Source organism: Chrysemys picta, chromosome 1, assembly GCF_011386835.1.
Source record: "Chrysemys picta bellii isolate R12L10 chromosome 1, ASM1138683v2, whole genome shotgun sequence".
Lineage (NCBI taxonomy): Eukaryota > Metazoa > Chordata > Testudines > Emydidae > Chrysemys > Chrysemys picta.
In genome coordinates this window covers 315086008-315098648 of record NC_088791.1, presented here as the reverse complement: position 1 = coordinate 315098648, position 12641 = coordinate 315086008, and the positions used below count along the sequence as shown (strand labels likewise).

General features: G+C 39.6%; 1 protein-coding gene across 31 annotated transcripts in view; it reads left to right on the top strand.

The window, feature by feature from the left end:
- Positions 1-11751, top strand: part of ZMYM2 (zinc finger MYM-type containing 2) — a 186047-nt gene extending 174296 nt beyond the window's left edge. For 27 of the 31 annotated variants that reach the window (XM_065595363.1, XM_065595471.1, XM_008169366.4 and 24 more), the window contains 4 exons: positions 4716-4830; positions 6611-6862; positions 7226-7346; positions 10859-11751. In XM_065595363.1, the coding sequence (XP_065451435.1) occupies positions 4716-4830; positions 6611-6862; positions 7226-7346; positions 10859-11051 (681 nt within the window). In that variant the 3' untranslated portion in view covers positions 11052-11751. Of the gene's footprint in view, positions 1-380; positions 419-4715; positions 4831-6610; positions 6863-7225; positions 7347-10858 lie in introns of all 31 variants that reach the window. The other 4 variants (XR_010601090.1, XR_010601089.1, XR_010601088.1 and 1 more) reach the window with 2 other exon arrangements.
- The last annotated feature ends 890 nt before the right edge of the window (positions 11752-12641 follow it).

The following is a 12641-nucleotide window of genomic DNA, read 5'->3' as shown; positions in this document are numbered from 1 at the left end:
TTATATTGAGGAAGAAAGCTGAGAAATTATCAAGGCAGGCAAAAAAAAAAAAAAACTAATGAATTGAGAACAGTATTAAGCCTTCATTCAGACACAGTGGAAATTCCCATGGATCTAAATCTAATCAGTAGTGTTTTAGTAACTTGTACTAATACTGTCCGACAAGTTGTTGGGGAAGGCAGAGGGAAGGACAGAGAACATTTCTTCTCCCCCAATAGAATTACCATCGTTGTTGGGACTAGATAGTGCTGCAGTGATGAGTCTTATTCTCTGTTCGGTACAGACTTTGAGCATAATGGGGGTTGTGTAGAAACCTTACTTGTATTTGTTTTTCTGACATTGATATATTTTGAAAGCACATAAGAATATTTTTTTTAAAGGGACACTTGGAAAAAAGCATCAATACGTTCAAGACCAGGTAAATGTGTTAACCAAAACAAGGAAAAAAATAAGTGGAGGGATCCTCTTGAGATTTCTTATACAGACTTGTTGCATTATCTGATTTAGAATTGTAATAAATTCAGAATTGCATATCTGCGGTATTGAAAATATTTGTAAGCGTTTTAAGTTTTCAAGAAAGCATTTTTGTAAATGTGTATCCATTCCAAATCAATTCTCTGAACTAAGGTACCGTGTATTCAGAAACTTAAGACTTCAAAGAAAGTGTACAGATTCATTTTTCCCTATTATAAAACTAAGTGCAAAGATAAGGTAGTCAAGATATGCTGAACTTCTGCTTAATACAAATGAGTGCTGTGTTTAATGTTATTTCAAGGATGTGTACAAAAATAGAAGCCATTTCCAGAAGTGAGCACATGTTTTATTGTATTCACTAGCAACAGGCTTGTTTTCACTAAGATAATATTTAAGTGGAAGTTTTAAGAAGCCAATACTCCATTTCTTAGAAATGTCTCCAGAGAGGATAATGTCTAATACTAGTATAGCCCTCATAATTAATTCTTGGTCAATGTTCAAAAGAGCAACCACTTCTGTCTGTAAGATTAAGATAATTAGACATTAGACTGCAGAATATTCAGGCGCCTTGCACAGTCTACCAGTTTTAGAATCATAGAAGCATAGAATATCAGGGTTGGAAGGGACCTCAGGAGGTCAGCTAGTCCAACCCCCTGCTCAAAGCAGGACCAATCCCCAACTAAATCATCCCACCCAGGGCTTTGTCAAGCCTGACCTTAAAAACCTCTAAGGAAGGAGATTCCACCATCTCCCTAGGTAACCCATTCCAGTTCTTCACCACCCTCCTAGTGAAAAAGTTTTTCCTAATATCCACCCTAAACCTCCCCCATTGCAACTTGAGACCATTACCCCTTGTTCTGTCTTCTGCTACCACTGAGAACAGTCTAGTTCAGAGGTCGGCAACCTTTCAGAAGTGGTGTGCCGAGTCTTCATTTATTCACTCTAATTTAAGGTTTTGCGTGCCAGTAATACATTTTAATGTTTTTAGACGGTCTCTTTCTAGAAGTCTATAATATATAACTAAACTATTGTTGTATGTAAAGTAAATAAGGTTTTTAAAATGTTTAAGAAGCTTTGTTTAAAATTAAATTAAAATGCAGAGCCCCCCGGACCGTTGGCCAGGACCCGGGCAGAGTGAGTGCCACTGAAAATCAGCTCGCATGCAGCCTTTGGCACGTGTGCCATAGGTTGCCTATCCCTGGTCTAGATCCACCCTCTTTGGAACCCCCTTTCAGGTAGTTGAAAGCAGCTATCAAATCCCCTCTCATTCTTCTCTTCTGCAGACTAAATAATCTCAGTTCCCTCAACCTCTCCTCATAAGTCATGTGCTCCAGCCCCCTAATCATTTTTGTTGCCCACCGCTAAACTCTTTCCAATTTTTCCACATCCTTCTAGTAGTGTGGGGTCCAAAACTGGACACAGTACTCCAGATGAGACCTCACCAATGCCAAATAGAGGGGAATGATCACATCCCTCAATCTGCTGGCAATGCCCCTACTTATACAGCCCAAAATGCCGTTCGCTTTCTTGGCAACAAGAGCACACTGTTGTCTCATATCCAGCTTCTCATCCACTGTAATCCCTGGGTCCTTTTCTGCAGAACTGCTGCCTAGACACTCGGTCCCTAGTCTGTAGCAGTGCATGGGATTCTTCTGTCCTAAGTACAGGACTCTGCACTTGTCCTTGTTGAACCTCATCAGATTTCTTTTGGCCCAATCCTCTAATTTGTCTAGGTCCCTCTGTATCCTAACCCTACCCTCCAGCGTGTCTACCACTCCTCCCAGTTTAGTGTCATCTGCAAACTTGCTGAGAGTGCAGTCCATGCCATCCTCCAGATCATTATTGAAGATATTGAACACAACCCGCCCCAGGACCGACCCTTGGGGCACTCCACTTGATACCGGTGCCAACTAGACATGGAGCCATTGATCACTACCCGTTGAGCCCAACGATCTAGCCAGCTTTCTCTCCACCTTATAGTCCATTCATCCAGCCCATATTTCCTTAACTTGCTGGTAAGAATACTGTGAGAGACGGTATCAAAAGCTTTGCTAACGTCAAGGAATAACACGTCCACTGCTTTTCCCTGATCCACAGAGCCAGTTATCTCCTCATAGAAGGCAATTAGGTTAGTCAGGCATGATTTGCCCTTGGTGAATCCATGCTGACTGTTCCTGATCACTTTCCTCTCCTCTAAGTGCTTCAAAATTGATTCCTTGAGGACCTGCTCCATGATTTTTCCAGGGACTGAAGTGAGGCTGACTGGCCTGTAGTTCCCCAGATCCTCCTCCTTCCCTTTTTTAAAGATGGGCACTACATTAGCCTTTTTCCAGTCATCCGGGACCTCCCCCGATCACCATGAGTTTTCAAAGATAATGGCCAATGGCTCTACAATCACATCTGCCAACTCCTTTAGCGCCCTCGGATGCAGTGCATTCGTCCCCATGGATTTGTGCTCATCCAGCTTTTCTAAATAGTCCTGAACCACACAGGGCTGGTCACCTCCTCCCCATACTGTGCTGCCCAGTGCAGTAGTCTGGGAGCTGACCTTGTTCGTGAAGACAGAGGCAAAAAAAGCATTGAGTACATTAGCTTTTTCCACATCCTCTGTCACTAAGTTGCCTCCCCCATTCAATAAGGGGCCCACACTTTCCTTGATCACCTTCTTGCTGCTAACATTCCTGTAGAAACCCTTCTTGTTACTCTTATCATTCCTTGCTAGCTGCAACTCCAAGTGTGATTTGGCCTTCCTGATTTCACTCCTGCATGCCTGAGCAATATTTTTATACTCCTCCCTGGTCATTTGTCCAATCTTCCAATTCTTGTAAGCTTCTTCTTTGTGTTTAAGATCAGCAAGGATTTCACTGTTAAGCCAAGCTGGTCACCTGTCATATTTACTGTTCTTTCCACACATCGGGATGGTTTGTTCCTGCAACCTCAATAAGGATTCTTTAAAATACAGCCAGCTCTCCTGGACTCCTTTTCCCCTCATGTTATTCTCCCAAGGGATCCTGTCCATCAGTTCCCTGAGAGAGTCAAAGTCTGCTTTTCTGAAGTCCAGGGTCCTTATTCTGCTGCTCTCCTTTCTTCCTTGTGTCAGGATCCTGAACTTGATCATCTCATGGTCATTGCCTCCCAGGTTCCCATCCACTTTTGCTTCCCCTACTAATTCTTCCCTGTTTGTGAGCAGCAGGTCAAGAAGAGCTCTGCCCCCAGTTGGTTCCTCCAGCACTTGCACCTGGAAATTGTCCCCTACACTTTCCAAAAACTTCCTGGATTGTCTGTGCACTGCTGTATTGCTCTCCCAACAGATATTGGGGTGATTGAAGTCCCCAGTGAGACCCAGGGCCTGTGATCTAGTAACTTCTGTTAATTTTTGAAGAAAGCCTCGTACACCTTATCTCCCTGGTCTGGTGGTCTATAGCAGACTCCCACCACGACATCACCCTTGTTGCTCACACTTCTAAACTTAATCCAGAGAGACTCAGGTTTTTCTGCAGTTTCATACTGGAGCTCTGAGCAGTCATACTGCTGTCTTACGTACAATGCAACTCCTCCACCTTTTCTGCCCTGCCTGTCCTTCCTGAACAGTTTATATCCGTCCATGACAGTACTCCAGTCATGTGATTTATCCCACCAAGTCTCTGTTATTCCAATCACATCATAATTCCTTGACTGTGCTAGGACTTCCAGTTCTCCCGGCTTGTTTCCAAGGCTTTCTTGTAATGCCTGGCTAACAAGCATTTCTTGTAATGCTGCATATCATTACCATGAGTAAATATTTTTCTTTGCTCTGTATTAGAAGTAAAGGTAATTCTGTCATTTGTATTGTTGTCAATAATCACACTTTACATTTAAAATGTAGTCCTGCTAAAAATGTATCTACTCTGAAGACCTAGTTGGAAATGAAAAATAAGTGTTGGTGCCATAACTAAATACTTTCTTTTTTAGAGATTTTTTTAAAAAAATCCTTTTCATTGATGTGAATTAGGCTTCTAATTAAACCAATATTTTTATCTTTAATATTTTCTCCAATACTTTTCTCTTTAATTTTGTTGTGCCCAATATTAGATGTTATGTGACTTAAATGCTACACTACTTTGTTTTATAGCGAGCCTACAACTGCTAAACTATTAGAAAATTTCATTGTTTTGTGAGAAGAAATGCCGGCTCATAACATATGTTGTTTTGTCACTGATTCTCCCAACACAGTAAATATTCTTTGTTTTTCTTGTTTTTAGTATTTGTATGGAAGCAATCGAAAAGACAACATATTTATTAATCCAAGCTACGAGACATTTGAGCAGGAATTAAATAAAATCCTTAAAAGTTGGCAACCAAGCATACTTCCAGATGGTAATTTTCTTTTTTGTCATGTACAGTCTTCTGTTAACAGTTCTGTACTCTATACTGCAGATATACACAAACAAATATTGTGTGCCCAAACAAATATTGTGTGCCTTGTGATGGTGATTGATAACATTAAAACAAATAAATAAAACGGTAGGTGTCATTCACCTTGCCTACCTGGCCCCCGCTACCCCCTCCCCCTCCCCTCCTCCAGTCATTGCAGGGGATGAGGTCAGCCTACTGAGCAGAGCTCTGCAAAGAAGATGTAGCAACACTAAGACAACTTAGGAAATGGCAGGGAAAGTGAACCTGTATCCCTTCACTCCTGTAAGCTATCTGGTACAGTTTAGGGGAGGAACACCCGCACTAGCCATACACACCCAACAGAGGAGCGAACAGAAGGCCTAGGCGCATCACTTGTGCTGCCTCCTCTTTGCCCAAAGGTATCTGGGTCCTTTTCAGAATATAGGGGGTGAAACAAACCCCATCGTTCCCCACCCCAGGAATGGGAGAGGTAGCTCTTGGGGGCTGTGAAGGAGCATTTGTGGTCATCACTCCTCCTTTGAAGCTGGAGCAGCCCTGAGAATAAGAGGAGAAACAACCCACCTCTGAAAAAAGATGGGAGAGAGTTTGGTATGTGTGAAGAGCATTGTAGGGTGCTCAGTGGGGCTGCAGAGTTAGGCACTTTGGTTACTGTGATGCACCTACCCCCATAACCTCTCAGTCTCAGCAGGAATGGGCAGATCTCCTGTGATGAGTCTCTGAGGGTGTGGGGGGGAAATATGAGGTAGGAGAGGAACTCATTTCTAGTCTCCTCTGCCCTCTCTCCCAGTATATCAGAGTGCTGCCAGGAGAGACAAGCTCAGTGGTCCAGCTAACAACGTCACTCAGGGAGCTGAGCACACAAGACCAGTTTCTGTAATTCTTGTGTTCCCTGCTGTACTCCACACTCCCACAGCACTCTTTCCCATCTCTCTTCGGAGCTGGCTGTTTATAGTCTTATTTTCAAGGTTGCCCCCACTTCCAGTTGGATGGGGGCAGTCACAATTTTTCCTTCCCAGACCTCCCCAACTGTCCCCCATTTCTGGAGTATAGGGTTGTTTCTCTCCCTATCTCTCTTTTTGGGGAATAGAGGAAGGGGTAAAAGTGCTATTTCCCAGCCCCTCTCCTTTCTTCCCTCTTGAGATTGTGGGCTGTCAAGTTGCACTAGAATTTTTCTACCGCAAACCCATGAGAAGGAGGCAGGTGCACTTTTCTTTTCTCCCTTTCCTCCAGTGATCTTAGGTCTGCTGTAGCCTCTTTAGGTAGCAACTGCTGCCCTAGCTGACTTCTCCACCTAAAGTGATATAGGAGTCTTTTCTGGATGAGGCATCTATCTGCGATCAGAAAACTGAGAGGGTCAGTCAGGGGCCCTTACATGTGCCAAAAAACTCAAAAACCCAACCCAAAAACAGAGTTTTGTTATGAAAGGACCCAAGGTTGGTCACTTTCTCTGACCTTCACTTTTTTATGAAGTGGCATCAGTTATGAGAGTGACAATTTAAGAATCCTGTTGAAATAGTTTAACAAAAAAAGTGCTGCTTGTGTTTCTTGCTTATGTGGAAATTGCAGTTTTCTCTTCCTGAATCAGTGGGTTTCAATTTCTCCTCTTAGGGATGTGGGCAGTTTTCCATTGAATATTGAACATTTTGTTTGATTTTTGCCGTTGATAGAAGTTGCTGATTCTTTGAAATATGGGTTGTTTCCTCATTGTATTTTCTCTAATACATTTTTCCCCCCTCGGAAGGGTCAATATTCTCTCGAGTTGAAGAAGATTATCTTTGGAGGATAAAACAGCTAGGATCACACTCTCCATTTGCTCTTCTGAATACACTGTTCTACTTTAACACTAAATATTTTGGCCTGAAAACAGTGGAGCAGCACTTAAGACTTTCCTTTGGCACCGTTTTTAGACAGTGGAAAAAAAATCCTCGAACAATGGACAGCAAAGCTTGTCTTCGATATCAAGTTTCTTCCCTATGTGGCGCGGATAGTGAAGGTATTATTATCGGTTTCAAAATAAGTATTACAGAGGCATCCAAATTTTGCCCAACTGAGGGCCACTTTGGCACCTTGCCAGGAGCCTGAGGACCGTACCTAATTTGCATAAAACTGAGCAGCTTGTAGCTACTGGATCTTTAATATGAATGTGTGGTCTGCAGCGACTACAAGGTCCCTGCATTAAATGTTCCATCTTGATCCAAGTAGCCTCCATGTCAAATTTTGGAACCTTGTCTATGGGCTGCATCTCCAGTATTCTGGGTTGTACTTTTGTTCACCCTAATCTATTATGTTAAATATAAAAATGAAATTACCTTATGTTTTCAAGTTTGGGCTCAGGTGGGTTTTTTCCTTTTTAAAGATAAAATTACTACTGGAAAAAGGAAACATGAAGATGATGAGCCAGTGTTTGAACAAATTGAAAACACATCAAATCCTGCTAGATGTCCTGTAAAAATGTTTGAGTGCTATCTATCTAAGAGGTAAGTGTTTCATGGACTAGTATACGTATGTTTTTTAGAATTGTGAGGGTGCAGAAGGAGAGACTATTATGGTGCAATGTGAAATAAAGTTTACACAAATAAAGTGAATGTATTGCTTGGGGAAAGAGGCAGATTGAAAGCACTGAAATTTGCAGCACAAACTTCCCCCTTCTGCTCTGCAGAAAGACACTCCATCTAGGGGTAAGAGTATGGTTTGGTTTCGATATCTATTAAATCATGAGAATCTCAGACTTGCCAACAGGAGACCCAGTTGATTCATATATTGATGATGTGTCTTGTGGTATGCATATCTGTTCACTAATTGGACTGCAAAACAGTCTTATTTCATATAGGCCTTCGAAAAGTCACGTGATGGCAACAACTTTCAGTTACTACTGATTTCTGGATTTGGTAACCTAGGCCTATAAAGCTCCATTATCTTTTGATTCCTTTTTGTTTAGATGTTAAATAAGAATGTGAATGATGTAAAAGAAAACCACAAGGTATTTAAACTTGTAGAGATTCAAATGTTCAACACCAAGTTAGTGCCTTTTATTTGTGGTGATATGTTGTTATTCCAAGCAAATATTCTCTATTTTTGTTGAAGACAAGTATTTTCTGTTACTGATTGAAAGACTCTCAAACAGCTGTAATTCTGCTCTTATTGGACTCCAGATGCATACTAATATTCTTTTGGTTTCTTCAGAATGAAATAAATATTAGTTTGAGCAAACCATGATCATGTTATGTCTTCCCCTGCATTCTTTATATTGCTTGTAAATTGATGAATTGGTGTTAAGGGCCCAATTCTGTAATTCTCAAGTCAGGCAAAAATCCCACTGAAAATAAGTTGCACATTAGTTACAATTTAATGAAAAGTTCTGTTATGCAGGTAAATATTATCGAATAATTTAAAAAAAAAATTCTAGAGTTTATTCTCATTTGAAGACTGCTGCTTATATGGTAGATTTCAAGTTCAGATTGTTTTGTTGTTGCCCAGGCAGAATACATGCTTTGAATTTTTTCACAATGAGAAAGAATAATTTTTTCACTAGCCCATGACTTAGAAATGGATGAATGGTTTTTCAAAAAGAACTATTTAATAATAATAATTAATAATAAAAAAGCTTCAGGCAGACAAAACTTTAGAAAATTTCATTTCAAAAGTTGAATGTTTTGGAAATGTATATGTGGTAGAAAACTGAAGAACTTAAAATGGGAAACATTTTACAACTTTTAAATAATCTGAGAAGTTCCATAGAAATTTCACAAAGTATAATATAAAGCCCAAAATGTTTTAGCAAACTGCACTTTATCCCTTAAAAGTGAAGATATAATTTGAATGTATGGCAGAAACAAAGTCCAAGTATAGAATTTTACCTCTTTGGTTTCTCACTGTGGTTTTTAGTGTTCTATTAAATATTTGAAAACCAGTTCCCATTAAATAGTCCTTGCCCTGCTAAAATATGTTTGCTTAGACACTAGAATCACACACCTTGGGAAGACTGTATGTAATAGCACGTTGTAGAGGTAGATTTTTGTTAACTACTGCTATGTAGCCAGTAGATGGAGCATACAAAACACTTTCAAGAAACTTAATTGAAAATAGTGAAAGGAGAGCGAAAAGCAAACAATTTTAGAAGCTTTCAAAATAGCTCTTCTGTTCCTAATAATGTCACAATTGTAAAGTACAATATCTTAAAATAGCTTTTGGTCATTTTCCCTACTGCAATTGCAGGCTGTCTTTTCTGGTCTTGTTTGCTGCCACACCTTGTTAATACTCTGACCCAATGGAGGAGAGGTTTCCTGCACAGTTGAAGTTATTTTGTAAAATACCTCTTTAAAACAACATTTAATTAAAACTGTTCTCTCAATTTTCAAGTAATGGTCCCTATATTCTGTAAGTGGGTTTTGAAACTGGTACTTGAGAATCAGCTGATAACCTGCAGCTGAAATTTTAAAGGGACACCTCTCACTTTCAGCAAACAGGTCTGATTGTTGAGAATCAGTTGAGAATATTAAAATGTTTAAATATAATATTTCAAATCTAAACAACTTCCAACAATGATGTCTGTTTCTATCAAAGTAGGAAAGTAGCTGCTCTTGCAGCTGAGTGAGGCTATGTCTACACTACTGTGGTAAGTCGACCTACGCTACGTACCTTAGGTCGAGTTACTGCGGGGTCTACATTGCGAGGGATCAATGGGAGAAACTCGACTGGAGAGCGATCTGCTGTCGATTTGACAGGTCTTTACTAGACCCGCTAAATCGACCGCCCGTGGATAAATCTCAGAGCGTCGATCCCGGCTGTGTAGTGTAGGCCTGCCCTGTCTGCAATCTGCAAGTGCCAGTCCGAAAAAGCCAGCTAAATACTTTGAGGCAAAAAGCATGTCCCAATACTATTGGCTCTTAAAATCTGTAATATTTAAGGGGGAGGAGAATAATTTAAAAATATAATCATAAACTAGATGGGCAGCTTTGTGTTGAGAATTTCCTTAAGAATCCTCTCCACTGTCTAAGAATGCTGAGATGCATCTGAGCCACAACAGCACCAAGTTCACCAGATTTGCATGGCTCAGTAGGAAACTGCAAAGCAGCTTCATAGGAGAAACAAGAGGAACCATATAATAGGGACTCAGAAGCTAAGGCAGCAAAATAGTAAGGCCTATGCCCAACAACCAAACCTTGGAGAGAAAAGGCAGGAAAAAGGTTTTTTCGTTTCTCTCTTAAGACCGGCCATACTGGGTCACACCAAAGATCCATCTAGCCCAGTATCCTGGCCAGTCCCAGGTGCCCCAGAGGGAATGAACAGAACAGGTAATCATCAAGTGATCCATTCCAGGTCACCCATTCCCAGCTTCTGGCAAACAGAGACTAGGGACACCATCCTTACCCATCCTGGCAAATAGCCATTGATGGAGCTATCCTCCATTAATTTATCTAGTTCTTTTTGAACCCTGTTATAGTCTTGGCCTTCACAGCATCCTTGGGCAGAGAGTTCCACAGGTTGACTGTGCGTCAACCTTTTTTTAATTTTAAGGAAATATATAATAGTCCTCTACCTCGATATAACGCTGTCCTCAGGAGCCAAAAAATCTTACCGATTTATAGGTGAAACTGCGTTATATCGAACTGGCTTTGATCCGCCAGAGTGCCCAGCCCCTCTCCCCCCCCCCCCCCCCCCCGAGCACTGCTTTACCGCGTTATATCAGAATTCGTGTTATATTGGGTCGCATTATATTGGGGTAGAGGTGTAGTTTTTAGTTTATAGAGAGCTACAGCACCTTAGATCGAAAAGCAACCTCAGCTGGACATGAATGCTTGAAGCCATTTATGCCACCATAAGGTCCCATTTTCAAACCAGAAGGCAGTATTTTTCCACATTAATCCTCAACTCCTAATATGTATATGCACAATTATAGTTGTACACACAGGATGTTAAAAATCAAAACCTGTGTAGATTTGTCATGTGAAACTTTGACTCTTTTGACCATTTTTTTTTTTCCTTTTAGCCCACAGAATCTTAATCAGAGAATGGATGTGTTCTATTTACAACCGGAATGCTCTGTTTCCTCAGATAGCCCTGTCTGGTATACTTCCACTTCACTGGACCGCAACACTTTGGAACACATGCTCGTACGGGTTCTTTTAGTAAAAGATATTTATGATAAAGACAATTATGAACTGGATGAAGATATAGATTAAAACAAACTTCCAAAAGCTGTCAGGAAAAACAAAACAGCATTAGATAGTCATGCTGCTAGACCTTTATTATGGAAACCATTTCAAGTTTACTCTTCGTTTTATGAGTTTTGTAGCAGTGTACCCTGACCTGGGTATTACCATGTAAATAATCCGTGAGTGAAAGTTGCCATTATCCTCTTACGTAGTGGTTTTAGGATACTTAACAAACACATTCAAATTTTTTTTTATTATTATTTATTTGATTAGGTATGTTTGTAACTTTTTACATTGCGAAATATGAATGAGAATGTGCCATGTGTAATTTTTTTTCTTGTAGTAAGAAACATCCATATTGCACAACTCTACTGTTGCAAGCTTCCTTGAAAGGAGGCTCTTTTACTGGGTTCTTCAACCAGACGGTTGTGTATGGGTAGCACTACTAAAGTTTAGAACTTGCTGTGTCTTTCAAATTTTTAAATAAATTGTAAACTAATAGGTTTTTTACTTTTTAGTTACTGAAGCCTTATAAGGTTATGTAGAGAGATTCCATCTTATGTACCAAAAATAGACAAAAGAGAATGCTGTCAATATTGGTGTACTGTAATGTGAATCTATACTGGTGAAAACAACTTTTTTGTTGCCCTTATTAAAACCTTAGTGTCCTTTCCTTATTTGTGACTCTCTGAATTGCCCCTTCAAATAAAATATATATTCAAAATGAGTGTAAGCGTAAGGCATGTGATCATCTAGACATTTATTTTGTAAAAATGTCTGATGGCAATGCTATAATTTTCTTTTCCATTTTTATTTTGCCAAACATAAATGCTGGTACCCCATATTTCTGTACATCAGTCCTTCATAGCCTTAGCAAAAGGGACTTTAATGCAGTATTATAAAGAGTAATACAGTATACTACATTTTTAAACTTTCTTCATTTGTCATTGCTATGCTGTACTTAAATACAACTAACATTTGATTATGGGTTGAGAGAGTTCTTTTAACTAATGTCTCCATTAAAAAAACAGAAGACACACGAAGTGGCAGAAAGTCAAAAGATAATTTTAAAAAAATCTGCTGTCCTTTGTTCTTTGTCTGTTCAATATATTTATTTTGCATAAGGAATCTGATTTCCAGATGTATATGTTCAGCCTCTAAAGTTTTGTTTGTTCCCTGCTCTTGTTTGACTAATGCAGGCAATATGGTGGTTTGTGCAATGATATTTCCTGTAGTACTCAAGAAATCATAGTACAGCATTCTACTATAAAGTAGGTAATTGGTATGGTATTCCTAATGATTTAAGAATCTATCAATAACTATCAATTATTACTGAGATGAAAGAAAGAAAATTGTTTTTATATATCTTATCGCCATGAGATTCATTTCCTGCAAAGATGCACGACTTTTTCATTTTCCTCATTATAGAAGAATGGACATAGGGATGCTTACTTCTACAAAGAAATAAAGCTGCTAGCGCTTTGTTTTGATAAAGAAATTTATTTAAATTTCTGTTACTCTCTTCTGACCATGAGTATGTATTAACTTTAGATATACTACTAATAGAAAAGCAGATGAATATACACATTTTTAATTTCTTTATTTTGATTGGCTGAA